This window comes from Scyliorhinus canicula, chromosome 5 (genome assembly GCF_902713615.1).
Source record: "Scyliorhinus canicula chromosome 5, sScyCan1.1, whole genome shotgun sequence".
Classification (NCBI taxonomy): domain Eukaryota; kingdom Metazoa; phylum Chordata; class Chondrichthyes; order Carcharhiniformes; family Scyliorhinidae; genus Scyliorhinus; species Scyliorhinus canicula.
Genome location: NC_052150.1, coordinates 226,155,278 through 226,170,875, shown reverse-complemented (window position 1 = coordinate 226,170,875; position 15,598 = coordinate 226,155,278). Strand labels below are relative to the sequence as shown.

The window sequence follows — 15,598 nt, the reverse complement described above, 5'->3', positions numbered from 1 at the left end:
CCATCCTTAAAAGACTCCCACATTTCAAATGTGGATTTACCCTTTAACAGCTGCACCCAATCCACATTCCCTTGCTCCTGCCGAATCCTGTTTTAGTTGGCCTTTCCCCAATTTAGCACTCTTCCTTTAGGACCACTCTCGTCTTTGTCCATGAGTATTCTAAAACTTAGGGAATTGTGATCGCTATTCCCAAAGTAATCACCAACTGAAACTTCAACCACCTGGCCGGGATCATTCCCCAATACCAGGTTCAGTATGGCCTCTTCCCGAGTTGGACTATTTACATACTGGTCTAAAAAACTCTCCTGGATGCTCCTGACAAATTCTTCTCCATCTACGCCTCCAACACTACATGAGACCCATTCAATGTTGGGAAGTTAAAATCTCCCATCACAACCACACTATTGCTGCTACATTGTTCTATAATCTGTCCACATATTTGTACCTCTACTTCACGCTCGCTTTTGGGAGGCCTATAATAAAGTCCCTTTCTATTTCTTAGCTCTATCCATATTGCCTCAGCGCTTGAATCCTCCATCGGGCCCTCCTTAATCACAGCTGTGATATAATTTCTGTCGAGTAATGCAACTCCTCCACCCCTTTTATCTCCCTCTCTATCCCCCCTGAAGCATCTATACCCTGGGATATTTAGTTGCCAGTCTCGCCCATCCCTCAACCAAGTCTCAGTAATACCAATAACATCATATTCCCAGGTACTAACCCAAGCCCTAAATTCATCTGCCTTACCTGCTACACTTCTCGCATTAAATCAAATGCACTTCAGACTACCTGTTCCTTTGCGATCATCTCTTCCCTGTCTACACTTCCCCTTAGTCACATTGAGTTTATTATCTAGTACCTTACTGGCTTTAGTTGCTGCCTCTTTACTGACTTCTAACTTCCTAATCTGGTTCCCATCCCCCTGCCACATTAGCTTAAAACCTCCCCAACAGTGCTAGCAAAAGCACCCCCTGGGACATTGGTTCCAGTCCTGCCCAGGTGTAGACCATCTAATTTGTAATGGTCCCACCACCCCCAGAACCAGTTCCAATGTCCCAGGAATTTGAACCCCTCCCTCCTGCACCATCTCTCAAGCCACATATTCATTCTGACTATTCTTAAATTTCTACTCTGACTGTCTCGTGGCACTGGTAGCAATCCTGAGATTACTACCTTTGAGGTCCTACTTTTTAACTTATCTCCTAACTCCCTAAATTCTGATTGGACCTCATCCCGATTTTACCTTTATTGTTGGTGCCTATATGCACCACAACAACTGGCTGTTCAACCTCCCCCTTCAGTATGTCTTGCAGCCGATCTGAGACATCCCTGACCCGAGCACCCGGGAGGCAACATACCATTCGGGAGTCTCGTTTGCGACCACAGAAACGCCTGTCTACTCCCCTTATGATTGAATCCCCTATGACTATAGCTCTGCCAGTCTTTTTCCCACCCTTCTGTGCAGCAGAGCCAGCCACGGTGCCATGAGCCTGTCTACTACTGCCTTCCCCTGGTGAGTCATCTCCCCCAACAGTATCCAAAACGGTATACCTGTTTTGGAGGTAGATGACCACAGGGGACACCTGCACTGCCTTCCTGCTCTCTCTCTGCCTTTTGGTCACCCATTCCCTGTCTCCCTCACCAATCCTAATCTGCGGTGTGACCAACTCACTGAATGTGCTATCCATGACCTCCTCAGCATTGCGGATGCTCCAAGGTGAGTCCATCCGCAGCTCCAGAGCCGTCATGCGCTCTAACAGGAGCTGCAGCTGGACACACTTCCCGCACATGAAGGAGGTAGGGACATTGGCCACGTCCCTGAACTCCCACAATGAGCACGAGGAGCATAACACAAGTCTGGGATCTCCTGCCATTTTCACACTTTAAACTGTCACTTAACAACAACCCCTCCACAAACCACCTTGAAATTTCGTTGACCGCACTGCACGTATTCAAATTTCCCCGGAGCAGCCAATCAGTAGCTCCGCTCTACTACCCTCTACAGGATGCTTGCTTTCACTTGAACACCTCTGGTCTCTTGCACAGGTACACCTTCAAATTCCGCTGACTGCACTGCACGTATGCAAATTTCCCCAGAACAGCCAATCAGCTCCGCTCTACTGCCCTCTGTTGGCGATATCCTGATTGAGGCCTGGCCAATATACTGCCTCTCAGGCTCGACGGCGGCACTTTTCGACCCCCCGGTGACCCTCGTGGATTTGGCCGAGGACCGGCGGAGGACCAGCTCTCGCATGCTCTGTGGGATTACTATCCTGTCCAGTTTCATTACTATGCCATCCACTACCGCGAGATCGTCCTTTACATTATAGAACTGTGGGCACTGCCCCTTTCGCCAACCATCCGAGAGATGTCACATGACCCGCTGGAGTAATGGATCCCTGGCCGTCTCCTGACGAATTTGCACGACCCTTTCATCAGTGGCCGGAAAGTTGGATGCACAAAACTTCACCTGAGCGTCTATCTGACAGACAAAGTCCGACTGCTCATACGGCGTGGTAATGGATCTAGAGAGTGCATCTGCCACAATGAGCTCTTTGCCCGGGGTGTACACCAGGTCGAAATCGTAGCGGCGGAGTTTGAGGAGGATACGTTGTAGCCATGTCGTCATATCATTGAGGTATTTTTGGATGATGTGAACCAATGACCTGTGGTCCGTCTTGACCGTGAATTTGGGGAGTCCATACACGTAATCATGGAATTAGTCAATCCCTGTGAGGAGGCCCAGGCATTCTTTTTCAATCTGAGCATATCGTTGCTCAGTTGGTGTCATGGCTCTCGATGCATATACGACTGGGGCCCAGGAGGAGGATTCAACCCGCTGGAGGAGTACTGCCCCAATGCCAGCCTGGCTCGCGTCGGTGGAGATCTTCGTCCCCTTGGTGGGGTCGAAAAACGGCAGTACTGGGGCCTTGGTGAGTTTCACCCTGAGCTCACGCCACTCTCGCCCATGAGCGGGGAGCCACTGGAAGTCTGTAGTTTTTTTAACGAGATTGCGGAGAGCTGTGGTGTGTGATGCAAGGTTGGGGATAAACTTCCCAAGGAAGTTGACCATCCCTAGGAAGTGGAGGACCGCCTTCTTGTCCTCCGGGGTCTTCATGGCGTTGATCGGCGACACCTTGTCTGCATGTGGCTGCACACCGAACTGCGAAATATGGTCGCCAAGGAACTTTATGTCTGTTTGACCAAACGAGCATTTGGCTCTATTGAGTTGGAGGCCATGCTCGTGGATCCTATGGAACACTCGTTTGAGGCGATCGATGTGTTCCTGAGGAGTTGTGGACCAGATAATGATATCATCGACCTACACTCGCACCCCCTTGATGCCCTCCATCATTTGCTCCATTATTCGGGGGAACACCTCCGAGGCAGAGGTGATGCCAAAGGGCATCCGGTTGTAACAGTAACGACCGAACAGGGTGTTATATGTGCACAGCTTTCGACTGGACGCCTCCAGCTGTATTTCCCAAAACACCTTGGAGGCATCCATCTTTGTGAAAAACTCGGCGTGAGCCATTTCGCTGGTGAGCTCTTCTCGCTTAGGTATAGGATAGTGTTCCCTCATGATGTTACGGTTCAAATCTTTGGGGTCGATACCAATGCAAAGCTCCCCTGATGGTTTTTTGACACAAACCATGGAGCTAACCCAGTCAGTGGGTTCCGTGACCTTAGAAATGACGCCCTGGTCCTGGAGGTCTTGCAGCTGCTGCTTGAGATGGTCCTTAAGGGGAGCCGGCACCCGACGCAGTGCATGAACCACAGGTATGGCATTCGGCTTCAGCAGTATCTTGTATCGGTAGGGGAGTGTGCCCATACCTTCGAAGGTGCTGTGGTATTGTGCTATGATGTCATCTAAATGGGTTTGGAAGTTTACATCTGGCGAGGCCGTTGCCTCTGCGGACGACATGGTGTGAACCCGCTGCACACAAGATTCAAGATTTTGCAGGCCTGAGCACCGAGCAAGGAAGCTCTGTTGGTTCCTACAATTTCAAAACACAGAGTTGCTTTTAAAGAACTATGGGATACCACAAGCTGGCATGAGCCACTGGCAGCAATGGCATTGCCATTGTAGTCGAGGAGCTGGCAGGCCGGTGGAAGAATGCTTGGCTTGATGCGGATGGTGTTGAGACCAGACTTTGAAATGAGGTTCGCAGAAGTGCCGGTGTCCAGCCTGAAGCGTATGTGAGCCTTGTTGACCGTAAGGGTGGCACACCACTCATCGTCCGGATCAATGCTCATCACTGGGAGTTGTTTCACCTGCTTGGATGAAAGCATCCTATGCTTGGTGATGATGCCCACCCGGAATGGGGATGTGAGGCAGGGTCTGGAACCATGTCGGAATCGGAGTCTGCAATGGGTTGCTGTAGGGACCGGACGTTTCTGCGCTGCGTCTGGGATCGCTGTGTGTAGGGCAGATCTGCAGAGGGCTGCGTAGTGGCCAAGCTTGCCACACTGGAGACAGCGTCGAGATTTCGCGGGACATTGCCGCTTTAAGTGGGCGGAGCCACAGTTGTTGCACGTCATGGCGCCGTCATCAGGACGCTCCTTGCGCCACCGCGCATGCGCGGTGCAGTTGAACGATGTGCGCACCTGCGCAGTTCGGTCGTTGGCCTTGCCATCCCCTTGGGCATGGCGCGCATGCGCAGGAGCCCTGGAAAAGTGCGCAAAATGGCCACTCTCATCTAGACTCAGGCCCTGCAGCTGTTTTACGGCCTGCACCCGCTCCGCATCGTGGGGGCCTTGCCATGCCGTCTCTGCCGCCTTGATATGCAAGTACGGTTGTTAGCGTGCGCGTGTAGGATGCAGGTCTCGATGGCGATGGTAAGGGTGAGGTACTTAACTTTAAGGAACTGCTGGCAAAGGGGATCGGAGTGGACCCCGAAAATGATCTGGTCGCAGATCATGGAGTCGGAAGTGGAGCTGTAGTTGCAGGACTGCGTGAGGATACGGAGATGGGTAAAGAAGGACTGAAAAGGTTCATCCTTACCCTGAAGCCTCTGCTGGAACATATAGCGTTCAAAGCTCTCGTTGACTTCGATGTCACAGTGGCTGTCGAACTTTAGCAGGACTGTTTTAAACTTTGTCTTGTCCTCGCCTTCAGCAAAGGTGAGGGAGTTAATAGTGTGGTTCCCGGCTGTAGAGAGAAAGAGAGCGATCTTCCTGGCATCCGATGCGGCTTCGAGGTCGGTGTCTTCAAGGTACAGCTGGAACTTTTGCTTGAAAATCTTCCAGTTCGCACTGAGGTTGCCAGCGATGTGGAGATGTAGGGGAGGGCGGACGCTGTCCATGTTACCGGATGGCTGATCGCTGGTCAAGGGCAGACTATCTCAAGGTAGATCCGTCAAACTCGAGCATGGCTCACTGGTACCATGATGTGTTGGGTTAGCTGGGTGTGCGAGGGCTGCATTTACTGCAGCAGTGAGAGAGACAGGCTTCCAACACTTGAAGAAATGCAGCTCGATTTTATTGAACTCTTAACTATTAAACATACTTTAACTGTGGGTTGACACTATGCTGAGTTGACTGGAGACCTGAGGCTAACCTAACCAGACTGTCTTACTACCACATGGTGTATGTTCTAGTTGTTGCTCACGGGCTCTGACTGACTCAGAGGCTGCATCCCAAGAGAGCGGGAAAACTACTGCCCTGTGGCTTTATCGTGGTTGTGTCCTGTCTGGTGATTGGCTGCTGTGTTCTGTGTGTTCATTGGTCATCCTGTGTGTCAATCACTGCCTATCTGTGCACCATCATGTATCTGTGTGTATATTATGACTCCCCCGCCCCAGCCAGCCCAGCCAGTGTCCGGCCCGACAGCCTGCAGTCGCACCTCTCTGTGTCCCATCTCCTCTCTCTCTCTGTTTCTGCTGCCACCAAACCAGTTTCATAATTTTTAAAAGCACAAGTGAACTGCGCCTTCTGTAACATGGCCCATCGGAGGCAGAGAATCGCGGAGGCCCCGGAGAATATCAGGTCGGGCCTGCTAATGATATGCAAACGGTGTCTACTGTACGTGTATTCTGGAACGCATTGACGCTGCTGTCGAGGTGACAGAGAATCACGATTTTGGCGTCGGAACTGATTCTCCACCCAATCGCCTTTCCTGATCTCGGCGTCGGCCAACGGTCAATTCCACCCATGTTGTATTTGAAAGGGTTCAGCAGAATAACCTTTCACACAATTTACAACACAGAAACAAGCCATTTGGTTTCCAAATTGTTTTCTTTCCTCTTTTTTTCTTTTTATTTAAATTTAGAGTACCAAATTCTCTTTTTCTAATTAAGGGACAATCTAGGCAGCACGGTAGTACAGTGGCTAGCACTGTAGCTTCACAGCGCCAGGGTCCCAGGTTCTATTCCCCGCTGGGTCTAGAGTCTACACATTCTCCCCGTGTCTGCGTGGATTTTCTCCGGGCGCTCCGGTTTCCTCCCACAAAGTCCCGAAAGATGCGCTTGTTAGGTGATTTGGACATTCTTAATTCTCCCTCTGTGTACCCGAACAGGCGCCGGAATGTGGCAACTAGGGGATTTTCATAGTAACTTCATTGCAGTGTTCATGTAAGCCTACTTGTGACACTAATAAAGATTATTATTAATCATAACACTGTACTTAATAAAAGATTGCTTTTGTTAAAGTTGCAAACCTGGTGACTGCAGTTTATTGGGCTCAGCCAAGAACCTTGGGAATTTTAAAATAACATCTAACTTCTGTTGCGACTCCGGGTCAAGGGACTGTGTCCTGGATGTCATGACAATGTACTGAATAGTTTTTATTCTCACCTAGCAAACCTCGGAAATGTTTCCGCCATATTTGATCCCGATTCACTATCTGAAGATGATGATTCCGATTCAGGTAACGGATAAATGATGTCCTAAATCATGCCTTTATAAGAGTGACAGAATGACTAGGTACAAAACATTACAGTTGACTGAACCATATGTTCTAAAACTACAGGGGGCGGATTTCCCATTCCCATGTTCGGCAGGCAGAAATAATGGAGGGCTGGAGAATCCAACAGGAGTACCAAAACAGCATTTCTGTCAGTGAGTTCTCACGCTGAGATTGTCCCTGAGCCCCGCCAATGTTGTAACAGGGTTCCCAACATGAGAAGGCGTTAACCTAATGAGTATTCACTTACATCTACTTAGTGGGCCTCTCCGCTGTATCATCTCCCCACATTGGGAATTCAACCCCTCCCCCCACCATGGCCAACACAGCCCACCGGGGATGCACAATTAAGTAGAGCCCCCAAGGAAGGGAGGGTCATGCTCGGATGGTATCCTGACAATGCTTGGGCACTGCTGGGGATGGAGTCTTCTGTTCTAGAGGTTCAAGGTGGCAGATCCTATGACCATTGGATGGGTGGTTCCTTTTTCTATTATTATTTTTGGGCTCATTCAGATTTTGCCCCACCATCATGATGTTGTGGGACCCACCTCTTCACTTAATTTTTTATCAAAGTCTTTAAAAATACTGCAGGAAAACCTGGAAAGGCCCCTTGCTGGCTGCCCTCTGCTTTTCCCTCCAGAGACGGAGGGTGGGATTCTCTCACCCCAGGGCCGGGCCGGAGAATCGCCGGGACAGGTGCGAATCGCGCCACGCTGCCCCGACGCCGGTCCGCTAATTCTCGGCGCTATTGGCGCCACCGGTCGGGTGCTGCTCTACGGGGCCCCCACAGCGATTTTCCGCCCGGAATGGGCCGAGTGGCCACCCTAAAAAAGCCGTGTTCCCCCGGCGCCCGTCACACCTGCTCTTACCTGGCGGAACCTCAGCGGGATGCATTCGGGTGCGGCCTGATTGGGGGGGAGGGGAGTACGACCCCAGGGGGGACCTCCGCTGTGGCCTGGCCCGCGATTGGGGCTTACCGATCGTCGGGCCAACCTCTCAGGCTGGGGGGCCTCTTTTGCTCCGTGCCGGCCCCTGTAGCCCGACGCCATGTTGCGTCGGGGCCAGTGCTGTTATGTCAGAGTACTTTTAAGAAATGGATGTTTAAGCAATGTACCTTTAAGAAATGGAGCAGCTCATGTTACTGATGTGATGTCAGAGTGTGGATGGAGCTGGGTTTTTTAGCTCAGCCAATTTGCAGTGTTTAGGTTTCAATTTGAGAGAGCAGCTGAAAAGTGCTTGGCTGGTTTGCTGTGAGCTGTTTGAAAGGAGAAAGCCAGTTTTGAGGAAAAGAGCTTGGGTGTGTCTGTGTTTGCTGTGAGCTGGATCTGCGGTGATCTCTGCCAGAAAAGACTATCTCTGAATCATTTGGGTGATTTAAATTCATAATAATAATGTCTGTAACTTGATGTGTTTCTGTTCAAAGATGTTAAGTCCTTTGGAGGTTTAAAGGAACATTTTGAGGGATTATTTAGTGTTGTATTATTTTCGGGGCTATCTTTGAAGTCAGGGGTGTTAAATGATCCAACGTTTATTTACAAAGGTTAAGTTGAATTCATGGAATAAACATGGTTTTGTGTTTAAAAACCCACGTGTCCATAATTGCAGTACCACACTGTGCTTCAAAAGCAACAATACATTAAAGGGAGAGGTTGGTTGAACTCCATGATACATTTTGGGGTTCTGAAACCGCTGCTCCCATAACAGTGCAGAGAAGGGAGCCAGTGCACATGCGCGGCAATCACTCCGGTCCCACTGCGCGTGTGCATGTTGGTGCCGGTCCCACTGAGTACACCCGCGGTGCCCATCTTACACCGGGGACCGGCAGCTGGAGCAGTGTGGGTTGCTCCACTGCCGTGCTGGCCCCCTGTAGGGGTCAGAATCACTGCTCCTGAGGCCAAGTTGACGCCGTCAAGAGACGCGACGGCGTTGACGATGGTGTCAACACTTAGCCTCAAGATCAGAGAATCCCACTCAACATTTTGAAAATAATAATTTGAAGAAGGTAGACCATTTATATTCCAATGTTCTGCCACAGCATATCAGCACATTTACCCTCATCTATCATCTCACAGAAAGAACAAAGGATCACAGGACTTAGTTTAAGACTTTTAAAGTCTTGAAAGCCTGTTTTAGATTATTGCCACAGAGGTAACATGTTAGGCCTGTACTCTCCCTCTTTCCTCTTTGAACACGCACACTACTCTTCTGTAGATCTCTTCACCAGTAACTTGTTCTAATTATTATTTTTACACACTTCTGCAAATTGTGCACATATTTGCTCCTAAATTTACCGCTGACTATCTGGGAGTCTATAATAAATACCTAGCAATGTGGCGGTCTCTTTTTGATTCCTAAGTTCTACCCACAAAACTTCATTTAATGCCACTCACAAGATATAGGGTGGGATTTTCTGACCCCTCCCCCCCCCCCGTCGGACAATCACCGGGGTGCGGCGTGAATCCTGCCCCCGCCGGCTGCCGAATTCTCCAGCGCTGGACATTTGGCGGGGGTGGGAATCACGCTGCGGCGGTCAGCGGCCGCTTGCAACAGCTTCCCCGGTGATTCTCCAGCCCGCAATCGGCCGAGTCGCTGCTCGGTTTTTGCCGGTCCCGCCGCCGTAAATTAGAGTAGGTCCTTACAGGCGGGACCTGGTGGCGCGGGCGGCGTCTGGGGTCCTCGGGGGAGAGCGAGGGGATCTGGCCCCAGGAGGTGCCCCTACGGTGACCTGGCCCGCGATCGGGGCCCACCATTCCTTCGTATCTGCTGCTATTCCCACGCGATGGCCGACGTGGAAATTAACCTCCCCTCTGTGTGTGCGCTGGGATGACGCCAGCACATGCTGGTGCTCCTGCGCATGCGCTAACCCGCGCCGGCCAGCGGAGGCCCTTCGGAGCCGGTTGGCATGGCACCAAGCCCCTTCCCCGCCAGCTGGCGCAGCGCAAACCACTCCAGCGTCGGCTTAGCCCCTGAAGGTGCAGAGGATTCTGCACCTTTGCAGCGGCCCAACGCCGGAGTGGTTCACGCAACTCCTTCCTGCCGGAGTTGTCCGCCCCACCGATTCCCGCAGAATCCCGCCCATAATCTCTCCTTACTCTGTCCTTAATTAATAGTGCAATGCCTCCCCCTCTTTTACCCCCTCCCCGTCCCTCCTGAAGATTCTGTATCCTGGGATGTTATACTGCCAATCCTGTCCCTCCCTCAACCACGTCTCTGTGATGGCTACTATATCATAATTCCCATGTGCCAATCAACGCCCTTAACTCACTCATTTTACTTGTAATACTCCGGGCATTAAAGTAGAGGCCATTCAGCCTTCTCTTACTCCTGAAACCTACTACCGCTGTATTCTCTCTGACTTGTGTGTACTTCTGTGGTGCACTGTGTCCCTATTCTTCTGACAGTCTGTGACCCATCCTCCTGCAAAATGAGTTCAAACTCCTCCCAACAGCACTAGCAAACCCACTAGCAAGGATGTTAGTCCTGCTCTGGTTCAGATGGAGACCATCCTATTTGTACTGGTCCCACCTTTCCTAGAAACTGTCAAAGTGATCTAGGAATCGAAAACCCTCCTTCCTGCACAAACTCTTAAGCCAGGCATTCATCTGCGCTATTCTCCTATTTCTATACTCTCCCGCGCGTAGCACTGGGAGTAATCCAGAGATTACAACCCGTGAGGTCCTGCTTTTTAGTCTACAGTCTATCTCCCTGATTTCCTGAAGCATGATGTCATTCCTCTTTCTAGCTATGTCATTGGTACCAACGTGTACGATGACCTCTGCCTTATCACCCTCCCCCTTCAGGATGCCCTGCAGCCGTTCAGTGACATCCTGGACCCTGGCACCAGGGTGGCAACACACCATCCTGAAGTCTTTTTCATGACCACAGACTACCTATATGTGCCCCTGACTATGGAGCCCCAAATGACTATTGCTCTTCTGCGATTCGACCCTGTCTGCTGAACAGAGCCAGCCATAGTACCACTGCTCTGGCCGCTGCTGTTTTCTTGCCCCGATAGGCCAACCAACCCCAACAGTATTCAAAACGGTATATTTGTTGGAGAGGGGGACAGCCATGAAAGATTCCAGCACTGACTGCCTGCCCTTTCTAGCAGTCACCCATCTATCTGTCTGCACCTTGGGTGTGACCACGTCTCTATAACTCCTGTCTATGATGCTCTCTGCCATATGCATGCTTTTAAATGCATCCAACTGCTGCTCCAACCGAACCATGCGGTCAGTGAGGAGCTGCCATTGGCTTTGCAACCGCAGGTGTAGTCATCCAGAATGACGGAAGTGCCACGGAACTCCCATACCTCAGTTAGAGCCCTGCATCCCACTGACTGACATATCTAGTACTAATTAATTAAGTCAAAATAAATAGTTTAAAATTTAGTGCTGATTAATTAATTAATGCAAAATAAATACATATAAATTGAAGTTAAAATTAACTTTATGGTCCCTTTCTGTGCGAGAACAAATTCCAAACCAACCAATCAGATCACAGCTTTACTGCGACGTCACTATTCCGTTTTTATTTTCCAGTCCCCAATTCCCGAGGTAAGTTTTTTATACTGACTTCCAAAGCTCCTCCTCTCCTGGGTCCGCTCCCAGCAGACTAGGCCGCGATCCCCGACATAGGTTATTTACACTCACTGTTCCCAAGCTCCTCCTTCCCCGGGTCCGCTCCGTGCAGACTAGGCCGCGAGCCCCGAGGTAAGTTATTTATACTCACTGTTCCTAAGCTCCTCCTCCCCCGGGTCCGCTCCCTGCAGACTAGGCCGCAAGCCCCGAGGTAAGTTATTTATACTGACTGTTCCTAAGCTCCTCCTCCCCCGGGTCCGCTCCCTGCAGACTAGGCCGCGATCCCCGAGGTAAGTTATTTATATTTACTGTTCCAAAGTTCCTCCTCTACTGGGTCCGCTCCCAGCAGACTGGGCCGCGTATCCCCGAGGTAAGTTATTTATACTGACTGTTCCCAAGCTCCTCCTCCCCCGGGTCCGCTTCCTGCAGACTAGGCCGCGATCCCCGAGGGAGAATGTACAAACTTCAAATGGACAGTGACCCAGGGCGGGGATTGAACCCGGGTCCTCAGCAGCGTGAGGCAGCAGTGCTGACCATTCCGCCACCGTGCTGCCCAGTAGCTGTCAATCACTTTTTAAAATGTAAATTTAGAGTACCCCTGGCGATTCTCTGGCCCGTGATGGTCCGAAGTCTCGCCCGTTCTATGCAGGTCCCGCCAGCGTAGATTGGAGTAGGTCCCTTACCGGCGGGACCTGGCGGCGCGAAAAGGCTCCGGGGTCCTGGGGGCGGTGCGGGGTGATCTGGCCCCGGGGGGTGCCCCCACGGTGGCCTGGTCCGCGATTGGGGCCCACCGATCCGCGGGTGGGCCTGTGCCATGGGTGCACTCTATTCCTCTGCGCTGGCGCGTGGTCCTCCATGATGGTGGGCGTGAAGGTGACCCCCCCCCCCGCGCATGCATGGGGATGCCGGCCAGCGGAATCCCTTCGGCCCCGGCTGGCGTGGCGCCAAAGTCCTTCCATGCCAGCCGGCAGGACGCAAACCACTCCTGCGCCGGCCCATCCCCGAAGATGCGCCGTTTCTGCCCGCTCCGCCGATTCCCGGAGAATCCCAATCTATATTTTTGAAGGAGTTTAAAAATTCAATTTGTGATGTAGTGAGAACTCATATGGAAGAGCAGAGGGTTAAAACTGCAAGATTAGCAGCAGAAATGGCAGATGATTATGAATTAGTTCATAAATCAAAGCTTGGTTTCCGATATCAGTTTCAGCCTGTGAAGGATAGAAACTGTGACATGAGAAATACTCAAGTGGTAGAGGCAAAGGTGATCTGATGGGAGATAATAAGGGGAGTGTACCTCAGATTAAAAAAGAAATCTAGGAGGGTGGAAAAGAAATGATAAGTTTCAAATGTTTTCACTGTAATGAACTAGGCCATGTAAAGTCAGTGTTGGTGGTTGAAGAAAAGCATTGGGAAGGTTGATGTGGTAAAACAGGATAGGGTAATGGGGTTTGTTGAGGTGGTAAAGGAAAACCCAGGTGAAGTGAAGGAGGTGTAAAAGATTGTATGGCCTGATCAAGAGGTGACTGATAAGAAGGTGCCAGATCTCTTTAAAGAATTTACTTGTGTGGGTAAAGTTTACTCATGTGTATCAGGAGGAGTAGGTAAAGAAGTCACAATTTAAGAGATACGGGGCTAGTCAATCTTTAATGGTAAGAGATGAGGAGTTATGTAGTTTGGGAAGAATGTTGCCAGGAAAGGTGGTAATATGTGGAATTCAGGGTGAGAGGAGTTGTGTTCCATTATATAAGGTAAGGTTGGAAAGTCCAGTGAAGAGTGGTGAAGTGGTAGTAGGAGTAATAGAGAAACTATCTTGTCCAGGAATACAGTTTATCATGGGCAATGATATAGCTGGATCGCAGGTGGGAGTGATGCCTTCTGTGGTTGATAAGCCAGTGGAAAATCAGACAACTGAAGTGTTGAACGACGAATATCCTGGGATTTTTCTGGATTGTGTGGTAACAAAGTCGCAAAGTCATAAGTTAAGACAAGAGGTGAAATCAGAGAGTGAAGATGAAGTTGAAGTGCCATTATCAGAAACGATTTTTGATCAGATGGTTGAAAACAATCTCTCCCTCAATGCCAACAAAACTAAAGAGCTGGTCATTGACTTCGGGAAGCAAAGTACTGTACACACCCCTGTCAGCATCAACGGGGCTGTGGTGGAGATGGTTTGCAGTTTCAAATTCCATGGGGTGCATATCTCCAAAAATCTGTCTTGGTTCACCCACGTCGACGCTACCACCAAGAAAGCACAACAGCGCCTATACTTCCTCAGGAAACTAAGGAAATTTGGCATGTCCACATTAACCCTTACCAACGTTTACAGATGCACCATAGAAAGCATCCTATCTGGCTGCATCACAGCCTGGTATGGCAACTGCTCATCCCAGGACTGCAAGAAACTTCAGAGTCGTGAACACCGCCCAGTCCATCACACGAACCTGCCTCCCATCCATTGACTCCATTTACACCTCCCGCTGCCGGGGGAAAGCGGGCAGCATAATCAAAGACCCCTCCCACCTGGTTTATTCACTCTTCCAACTTCTTCCATTGGGCAGGAGATACAGAAGTCTGAGAACACGCACGAACAGACTCAAAAACAGCTTCTTCCCCGCTGTTGCCAGACTCCTAAATGACCCTCTTATGGACTGACCTCATTAACACTCCACCCTGTATGATTCATCCAATGCCAGTGCTTATGTAGTTACATTGTATACCTTGTGTTGCCCTATTATGTATTTTCTTTTATTCCCTTTTCTTCCTCTGTACTTAATGATCTGTTGAGCTGCTCGCAGAAAAATACTTTTCACTGTACCTCGGTACACGTGACAATAAACAAATCCAATCCAATCCAAAAAGAACAAGAATAGGTGATAGACAAGAAAGATGAGGCGGATATTTTTAGTTGAGGAAAATTAGCGAAGTTACAAGAAAAATATATAGAAATAAAACGGATGTATCAGAATGCATGTACGGAAGAGGAATCTGTGTGTATACCAGAGTGTTATTACCGTAAAAGTGATTCTTTATGAGAAAATGGAGACCTATACATATGCAGGCGGATGAAACGTGGGCAGAAGTTCATCAAGTAGTATTGCTGGTAGGGGATAGAAAGGAGGTGTTGTGAGTTGCACATGAAGTACCAGTGGGAGGTCATTTGGGAATAAGGAAAACTCAAGCTAAAATCCAAAAACATTTTTATTGGTCTGGACTACATAAAGAGGTAGTTAAATTTTGTCCATCATGTCACACATGTCAAGTGATAGGGAAACCTCAAGCAGTGATAAAACCAGTGCCCTTAATACCCATTCCAGCATTTGAGGAACCTTTTACAAGGGTCCTAATTGATTGCGTAGGACCGTTTCCTAAAATGAAAAGTGGGAATCAATATCTTTTGACTATAATGGATGTGTCTACTAGGTTTCCAGCAGCCATTCCAGTACATAATATTACAGCTAAAAAGACGGTGGAGGAGTAATTTAAATTTTTTTACTAAATATGGACTACCCACAGAAATACAATTGGATCAAGGATTATTTCCAAACTGGATTTACTTAAAGGTTACTGGCAGACACCTTTATCCGAAAGGGTGAAGGAGATTTCAGCTTTTATGATTCCAGATAGTATATAGCAATTCAAAGTTATACCATTTGGCATGAAAACGCCCCAGCCACATTTCAACGGTTAACTGACAAAGTCGTTTCAGGATTACCCAATTTGTGCGGTATACATCGACGATCTGGTAATTTTCAGCCAGACATGGAAAGAACATTTAAAATATCTGATAGGCGGGTTTGGTGATAAACTTAGCCAAAAGTGAATTTGGAAAAGCCAAGTCACTTTCCTTGGCCATACAATTGGACAGGGTCGAATGGTCCCACAGGATGTGAAGACAACAGTTATTGAGGAGTTTCCAATACTCTCAACCCAACTGGAAATAATGCAATTTCTTGCATGAGTGGAATTGATTGAACATTTATGCAAACGTTTTGTAACGTGGTTGCTCCGCTGATGGACTTGCTGAAGAAACGTCGAAAATTTCATTAGACAGCGGAGTTTCAACAGGCATTTGACTGCTTGAAAGCTGTGATAACCAATGCTCCTGCGCTGGAGAA

The 15,598-nt window shown here is 49.3% G+C and overlaps 1 protein-coding gene across 5 annotated transcripts in view; it reads left to right on the top strand.

Moving 5' to 3' along the window:
• Positions 1-15,598, top strand: part of LOC119966630 — a 360,402-nt gene that overhangs the window by 208,135 nt on the left and 136,669 nt on the right. For 4 of the 5 annotated variants that reach the window (XM_038798647.1, XM_038798645.1, XM_038798646.1 and 1 more), the window contains one exon: positions 6,799-6,867. The exons of the other annotated variant lie outside the window; for it this stretch is intronic. In XM_038798647.1, coding sequence (XP_038654575.1) covers positions 6,799-6,867 — 69 coding nt within the window. The remainder of the gene's footprint in view (positions 1-6,798; positions 6,868-15,598) is intronic. 5 annotated transcript variants of the gene reach the window in all.